The 9,166-nt window shown below is 40.1% G+C and overlaps 1 protein-coding gene across 1 annotated transcript; it reads left to right on the forward strand.

The window, feature by feature from the left end:
- Nucleotides 1-1,751: 1,751 nt before the first annotated feature.
- Nucleotides 1,752-3,248, forward strand: LOC149949451 (uncharacterized). The gene is made up of 3 exons (XM_090169228.1): nt 1,752-2,045; nt 2,497-2,565; nt 3,092-3,248. Exons 1-3 carry the CDS (start codon nt 1,773-1,775, stop codon nt 3,146-3,148), a joined length of 399 nt encoding a protein of 132 aa, XP_090025354.1. The 5' UTR covers nt 1,752-1,772; the 3' UTR covers nt 3,149-3,248.
- The last annotated feature ends 5,918 nt before the right edge of the window (nt 3,249-9,166 follow it).

Below are 9,166 nucleotides of genomic sequence, written 5' to 3' on the forward strand. Positions count from 1 at the left end.
AAATATATATATGTATACCTTTGTGGGCAAAATTTCACCAATGATTTTGTGTTAAAAATTGGAGGAGCTGTGGAATATGATTTGAAAGACTGAATGATTTTTTAATACTATTTCAATGAATTTGACATATTAATCAACAATATAAATAATATACGTCCCTTTAAGGCTGCACCTATATACGTTTATGAAAGAGATAATCAGGTAAGCTAATAATATAATAACCATGACTAGGCTTAATGACGAGTTTTCGTCGAATGAGGGCAGCGAGGCGCGAGAGTTTTTCTCGTGAGTTTTGCCGCTTTAAGACACGCCCATTTCTACGAGCTTCATCGCAGCCGTAAAAATCTGCCTTAGACATTCCAAGTGTATACCTATATAGTTTCCTGCTATAATTTATTATTTCTAAGAAAATACAAAACACACACTAAAAATCTAAAAAAATACAATACTACTCTAAAATATATTTTAAAGAATAATATCAACGCAAAAACAATTAATTTTAAAACCCCGAGTAGAGGGCGCATTAATCGTTAATTTTCGAAATTGTACTGCACCGTGTCGAAATCGAGGTCAAAATCTATTTAACCCATCAATATTCAACTGGAATACCCTAGGTAACCTCCGGCGACGCATAAGGCGGAGCCAATTTACAGTGACGTAGTCAACGTAGTGGAATTAGGACGACGAAGCGTTAGTTCCGAAAATGGCGCGTTATGGCTAGGTTTCCTTTAGGCAGAATTTAATAATTGAGCACTCACTTCGACTCGGAAACGATTGGGTATGCCCACGGTAGGCCAAGTAGGCTTTTTGTTAAACCATCCGAAAACAGAAGGAGAAAATAATTCGAACTTAGAACGAGAAAATAATTGAACATATAGAATGAGAAAATAATTGAACATATAGAATGAGAAAATAATTGAACATATAGAATGAGAAAATAATTGAACATTTAGAATGAGAAAATAATTGAACATATAGAATTAGAAAATAATTGAACATTTACATTGACTCGGAAACGAGTGAGTATGCCCATGGTATCTTTTATCCAAGTTCGCGCTTACCTTGGCTAGTTGGTAGGCCAAGTAGGCTGGTAGGCCTTTTAGTATATCCTGGAATATCCCTGTGCGTCATTTAAACGATGGTAGAATTTTCACGTGTTCCAATTTATGTCGTGCCTTTTTCGAGGATAAAAATCTGGTGACATAACTATTGATATCGAAAAAAATTAAAATAATAAGTGGTATTTTATTCCCGTAGCTCAATAAATATTGGGGAAAAGGACCAAAAAAGTAAAAAATTATGTTTTTTTTGCGAAACTTTATCGATACACTCGCGCTTTAAGTTACAGACGACAATAACTTAAAGGGAGTATGAACTAAATAAAATCGTCTACTTTTTAACATAATAAGTGACAATCATCCCAAGCTTCTGGTAAAACTGGTGGAATAAATATGAAAGTCGTTGATCAACCATAAACAAGGAAGTTCATAGTTTCTTTAAAAACGAAATTGTCCATTTTCAAAGTCTATTTTCTTTTCTTCATCGCCCATTTCTCAGACCCACGGTTGAATTTATCGTTTTTTATAATAGTAGAAAATATGAATGCGTTTAAAAAGTCCATAATGTGACACATAATTTGGGTTTAAAAAATGAATGAGGATTGTACGGTTAAAAATGTATCATTTGTATAAAATTAAGAGTGTTTACAGCGTGTGATCTAAATTCAGTGATAGTACTTTTGACAGTGTAGTTCAATAATCTCCATAAAGTACATGATGGCCCCCAGAAAACAGTCCGGGAAAGGCGTGGAGATGGAACCAAGAAGGCAGTCCGGGAAAGGCCTCCGCAGGAAGCTTTCTAGTGAACAGAAGCTTCACAAAATCATGAATCACGACTCAGGGAAGGGTAACCACTCTTCGTACTTGAAGAGATGTATTCGCTACTTTCGCGGCCTCATCATTGGAAAGAAAGCCATTGCGAACGTCCCGGGACCACTACAGACTCCTGCTAGAGATGACACATTGCAGATTACCGTTAATTGGATGGTAAGTTAGATTTAAGGCCCTATAAACCTCGCTGATATTTTAACACTATATATAGACCTGCCTACGATATTCACACTACGCCATGAGTGAATTTGGTGCTGTATTTAACCTAAAGGTAGATTTTACTAGATACCAAGTTCTAAACTTTCTTATTGAAATCTGACGCTTAAATCGACAGAGTAATGCTCACTTGGTTTATGAAAGGTACTTGAAATTTGAGGTAAATCGCATTTTTCACTAGTATTTATTGCCTTCAAAGGAACCTGCAGCTGGCCAGTCTGCCAACCAGATATAGTCTATTAGCTCTTTTCAGTAGTTGTAGTACAGCTTTTCGTCTATGTCGACGCGTTTTTAGCATCTTAGCTAGTTGTTAACAGTGGTAATCCGTAAATTTCTTATGATTTTGGTAATTCTGCAAAGTTGTTGACTAATATGAAATCTACGATTACAGCCCACTGGCTTCAGTACTCCGATGAGGAAGGCAAGGCTTGCTCGTCGATTGAGTCCCACTGGATCACTGGTAATATTTGTTTCTTTGGAATAGTAACTGACGTTTCAGTTATTTCTAATACGCCTCGTAGATTTTATTACGATCACTTGGGGCATTGTTGAAATGTTAGCTCCTACCAACCGGAATAAAACATAGGTTAACCATAGCTACCAGTACATTTTTCGGAAAAGCATGTAGTATAGACCGATAAATGCCACTCTTTTTCCTTCCTCTCCATACGCGCATGTGCGGGTCAATTAAATAGTCGCGTGTTTTTAATTGTAGCCAGTGTTCAAAACAAAAACGCGTTTACAAGTATGCCCTAGCTCTCTGTATTCGTAATTCTATTTAAATCACTGAAAAGCTTTTTGTAAGCGTCTATAGCGTGCGATATTTTTTGCGAAAATGTACGGTAATTCAACTACACCCAAAAAACGTTTTATTGTGAGCCATTCAAAAATGCGTTACCGATCGGATTTGATAAGATTGTTTTGGAGGGGTCCTTAATAAATTTATATAGCGTCTTACTTATATTTACTTTTGTCGGTTTTTGTAGAATGATACGAAGTTTTCAGTTGTTGCTGGAGCACCAAAATGCCTAATCCTAGATTGAGCTAAATCATTTTGTTTTTAAAAAATTTCCTTTTTAAAGGCCATTGAGTTCTTTCCCAAATGTGTAAAATGTAACATTAGACATGGTCAAATTTTATAAATAAATAAATGCTTAATTTTAATATATTTATTTCCTAATTTATTTGCAATGTGACTTCCGATCATAAGTAACAAAATGCAACTATTAGTAGAATCAGTAAACCATATTACCACGAACTTTTAATTAAATGAATAAATTCTGATATAATTGGTCATTATGCTCCATAAATTCCACAATAATGACGTGGGTTACTCTAGTTAGAAACATTCAACATCTCAAGCAAGGTTAATCAATATCTAAAGAAAATGAATTAAATCTGAAATTTACCGATTTTACTTTTGCGAGAGACTAATTATAAAAACGCGCTGCCTTGTACAGTGTCAATTTTATAAACCGCTAGATGGCGATAATGTTATTGAAACTGACAAATTGATGAAATACTTAAAAATTATAATAACGTAATAAAACCAACGTTTGTTACGTTTTGATACGATTCGTTCGAAAATTCATTTCTGTAATTTCAACTTATTGCTCTTTGGAAAAGGAAATAAAAATTGGTAATTACTATTTAAGAAAACCTTAATATCGCACGGTTATTTATTTCATCGTTGGAAATCTCCTCACTTAATATTGTATAATTACTAGAGGTAGTTTTTAAATTGCTTAAAATATTAATTGTAACCAAAAGTAAATTTATCTCGGCGATTAAAATGCGACCTGCATCGTCACAGGCTCGATGCAGTTTCTAATAGCGATGAATTTCCCGAATGTGTTCACCGCCACCATTTTCTCCATGTAGCAACTGATTGTATAACTTGGTAACTTTTTCCCAAAAAGTGTGTCAAAGGGAGTGTTTTATGAAATTAATGTTAATCGCGAAGTAAAGTTGGGACGGTATACATTGGGGAAAGGAATGCAGTTCAATAATATAAATGGTGCCGCCTGGTGAAAGCTTCGAGAACTAAGGGAGCGCTGAAGAAGGCCAACAGGCTTATTGGTTTTCTGGTCACTTATTAATTTAATTTCCCAATTCAATGGTTTTAGAAACTCGCTATATGATGTATTTCACCCGGCATAATTGGTTTTCTGAACTTCTTTTGGAAAAACCAATGGCAGCCCGTAAAGGTAGATGTTCGTGCGAATAGCACTATCGGGAAATACGTTTTTCTCGAAGATGTGTATTATATACTTCTGGTTTACATCAAATGTTTAATTTTAACTTTTCAAATCAAATCTAACTATGCAAGTAATACACTTTTAGAGATACGCAACTAAAATCTCCAGTGGCGGCGTAAGGAGGGTAGCTAGGGCTGCTATTTGCCTGTCAAAAAGTTCGCTAGGGTGGCGGGCCATAGCTAGGCAGTGGTGGGCGAGGAGGCTGCCCCGCCGATGAAAAAAACATTGCCGCCCCAGGAATCCAGCCATGTTAAGCTGCCTCTGAAAATCTCACAATACCAAATTTTCATAAATTGGTATTGGAGAAAGCCGAGCGGCCTGCCTGCTTTGCGAAGGAAGAAGCTCGCTCGCCTATTCTTTCGAACTATCGCTCTTCACCCGACAATTGACCATTGCAATTCCACCGCCTTAGCGTTAGAGTCATGCCTAGTAGTTACAGTATAGGCTTTTCATTTACTAACTCATGTCACTAGTCACAACTGACCCCAATGTTCTCGTCGAGTCACCTTCCGCGCTTTCCGGAGAATCCCTAGTTAGTCTTTTGGCTACTTTAAAAGTATCCAGCGCGTCGTTCGGCGTATCCCAAAATCTGTCCAGCACCTGGTGGCCTCTGACCTCATCTGTACGGTTGTCCGCGAAAATTCGGTCGTTTCTTGGAACGTCTTTTTTTTTGTTTTTCGGCGTCATGCTTGCAGGCTCCCGTCTCGGTCGAACGGAAACCGGCATCCCTTGCTTCGCGCAATAAAGCAAACGTTACTCGATTTCTCGTCGATTTCGCTCTCCCTACGGCCTCGCACCCATCAACATCCGCTACGCGAAAGTCGTCTTCTCGTGACATCGGGAAGATCGTTGAAGCCAAGATCTCCAACTGTGACATTTCGAGCGTTGTACGTATTGTTTGCTCAAACGGCACTTTCGCTCCCAATGACGCCACCACCCTTGCCACTCTAAGAAGTAAGCATCCATCTGGGTTCGGCCATGACGTTTTCTCCTTCGAGACTGGCATTTTTTTGTACTCCAGGCTGCATTTATCCATTTCCGAATCGGATGTTCGCATAGGTCAACCGTCAACGCCAAAAGCTGGGCTCGCGCTCACCTCACTAAATTCGTATATAAGCTTACGGATGGTCTCGGGCTCACCTTGGTCTTACCAATTATTGGCCATATCTTGGGCGCGAGCTCGCAATCTAAATTTCCCCGCCGATGTGACGTTTCGAGCTCAGTAGATTTAAAACCTACAAACCGTCTCGGGCTCAGACTCACTGTAGTTATAATTATATGGGCAGTCTCGGGCTTGCGCCCACTATACTTATAAATTGACGGGTGGTCTCGGGTTCGGGCTAAGGCTGGCAAAAATTTCAATTCGACATGTGATCAAATAGTCCAATCAGTGTTTTCAAGCTCCATTCCGGCATCACTGGCACACCTTGTAGACAGTCGGAGGCGGTCAGGTAGCCCTGAGCCCGGGAATCCAGACGGCGCTAGGCCACGCAAGCTTCTAACGCAATTTTTGCCAAAATGAATTTCGAACGTGGGCTTCGGGTTAAACAATATCGTGAATTGGAAGGAGATCGAGCTCATATTCAGTTACGAAAACAGTATTCATATTGGTCTCGGGCTCGCGTTCAATCGTAATTGTGAGTTGAGCTCGGGCTCACCTCAGATATGAAAACTAGCAAAATCAGTCTAGAGGTTTTGCTCAAGTATTATGTCGAGCTCAAGGTTGAGCTCTTAGTACGTTGGGTTCAAGCTCTAGCTCAAAGTAATTTGTATTTTAACAGGGGCTCAAGCTCGGGCTCACTATGCGTTCCACAATACCTCAGCTCGGGCTCAGTTTTAACGTGAAAACTTATCGGTTTCGTCTCAGGCTCACAATATTTATTTAAAATACTTGAGTTCGGTCTGAAATTGAGCTCGGGGTCACAGCTTGAGCCCAAACCCGTTAACCTATGGATGTCTGTCCCGTCATATTATATTTTCTGGCCGGTTCCGCTGGTGGACTCGACTCTCTGTGCCACTACTTGGGCCTGCTCCTCATCCTATTCAGCTAGGCTTTGGAACTCGTGGAGGGGCTGAAGCCGCGGTTACGCTGCCCGTCGTTTTGTTAATCATCCTCATGAGGTTCCGACAGTCTTGATTAAAGTCGACTTCCGCAACGCGTTCAACATGGTTAGTCGAGATTGCCTCCTCGACTGCGTCTTATCTTATCCTGTTATACCCGTTTCTGTGGCGGTGTTACAAGTATTATCCTCATCTCGCCCACGGAGCATCTCTCATATCGTTCGAGTGAGGCGTACTGCAGGGCGACCCCATGGGCTCAGCTCTTTTCTGCCTCATCCTAAGGGTGGGCTCGCGGATGAGTTCGCACCTAAATATTTGGTATCTGAACGATTCCTCGCTAGGCGATGTCCCTGATGTCGTTCTTCGGGATCTTTTCCATAATAAGCCTAATATTATGATTAAAAAATCTCGGGTTTGAGACCTTCTACGAGTAAACAGAATTCCTCCAATTCAGTTCCTTCTACTTTAGGAATAAAACTACACCTTGGATTTGCTCATGCTACGGAGGACATTCGCTCAAAATTTCTGGATTTTGGGGAGCGAAAAAGGTCAGTTTCCGACCCAAAATTAGTACACTTGGCCTCGAAATTTGTTTCGGCAATGACAATTCACTCAATTTTATTACTATCGACTTTTCGTGCAACGAACACTTAAATTAAATTAATTAATATTTTGTTCTTTCAAAGGTTATTTATTTCTCGAGTTTTTAATGGATTTTTATAAGATTTGTGAAAAGTTTTGAGCGAGACGGCAAAAAAAAACTGCTGTAGTAAATAAGATAATTGTTTACTGATTTAAATGGACGAGGCTTTACTCCTACCCCTAGTATTCTTTGCAAAGTTACCATCCAATTTTCATTTTCTATCCCATGTATAATCCTCCCTAAGTTAAGACTGATGTAAATTTTACCCCTATTAAACCCCCCTGTAAGTTTACCATAACGAACCTCTGCGTTGGACCAGACTCCCATTCGTGAATTTCTGGTGAATTTTAGATATAACTTATTTTCTAAAATAAATATTTAAAGATATCGGCGAAGAACACGATGCTTTAGACATAAAAGTTAAAAACAACGAGGAGGACAATGAAGAATAAAATACAGGCTGGTATAATTTATGAGTGAGTATACTTTTTCATTATGGCAAAATATCCCAGAAGGATTCAAACCTACGATTTCAGTTACTCCTTGGAAACCTCCAAGAAGAAAATAAAAAACATCTAGATGATGAATTTGAATTTTTTTTGCAAAAACAAAAGCACGGATATGATGGAGAGGTAAGAAGAACCTTTTAAAAGCTTTTTAAGATTTAAACAAGAAAAATTCAAAAAGGAAAAATAGTGGAACTGAAGAGGATAGTTGAAATTAATAGATATGTTAACCGGGTTATTGAGTGGTCAAAGCCACAAAAATAGATGTAGAAAATTTAAGTAGGAACGCCGATTTTAATTCAAAATCCATTTCTTCCGCAACATTTCTTTTTAATCTTTCCCCACAATCCAGAATTTCATCAAAAGGAAGGTTGATGACCTCAATTCACCAACCAGTACAAAATTTGTTTCCAGAAAAAGAAACCGACCAGCCGCCGTTCTCGCAACGGACACAGTTTCTAACTGAATCCGGTCAAGCGGTCATAGACAAAAACACTCACCCCCAGCATCAAAAGAAAACCCCTCGAAAGAATTCATAGAATTCAGCAAACGTTTCTCTGATTTCAAAGATCGCTTCCTAAAGACCAACGAATTTACCAACATCGAAAAGTTCACTGTTAACAATAACTGCAGAAAGAAGAGTTCGAGGATCCACGCCTACATCAAGCTTGATGACGACGCCAAGAGGACCACCACCTTTACCAAGCCTAGTGGGTTCACTGACGCCATTGACGACGCCAAGAGGACCACCACCTTTACCAAGCCTAGTGGGTTCACTGACGACATTGACGACGCCAAGAGGACCACCACCTTTACCAAGCCTAGTGGGTTCACTGACGCCATTGACGACGCCAAGAGGACCACCACCTTTACCAAGCCTAGTGGGTTCACTGACGCCATTGACGACGCCAAGAGGACCACCACCTTTACCAAGCCTAATGGGTTCACTGACGCCATTGGGGACGCCAAGAGGACCACCACCTTTACCAAGCCTAGTGGGTTCACTGACGCCATTGACGACGCCAAGAGGACCACAACCTTCACCAAGCCAAAAGGGTCAACTGACGCCATTTACGTCGCCAAGAGAACCACCACCTTAACCAAGTCAAGAGGGTCAACTGACGCCATTGACGACGCCAACATGACCACCACCTTTACCAAGCCTAGTGCAGGCGGCTGCTCGGTCCCCTCCTCTAAGCACGGCCCTAGCTAAAAAGTTCCCAGTTTATTCCCCCACCAAATCTACTAAACGTCAACAGTGCAATTTATTAATAGTTGATCATATAAGACTTACGATCTACTAAACTTGAACAGTGTAATTTATTAATAACTCAATCTATGGAACGCCGAACCGGACAAAATCGAATTTCGTTTTGCGCGTTTCGATTTTCTCTTTTGCGCGTCGAATTTATTTGAGCGTTTCGATTTTCCCTTTTGGGCGTCGAGTTTCGTTTGCGCGCTTCGATTTTCTCTTTAGCGCTTCGAGTCTGTTTCGCACGCTTCGAGTGTATTTCGCGCGCTTCGAGTCTGTTTCCCGCGCTTCGAGTGTATTTCGCGCGATTCGAGTCTGTTTCGCGTGATTCGAGTGTATTT

This window comes from Leiobunum rupestre, chromosome 3 (genome assembly GCF_980474605.1).
Source record: "Leiobunum rupestre chromosome 3, qqLeiRupe1.1.hap1, whole genome shotgun sequence".
NCBI classification, from domain to species: Eukaryota; Metazoa; Arthropoda; class Arachnida; order Opiliones; family Sclerosomatidae; genus Leiobunum; species Leiobunum rupestre.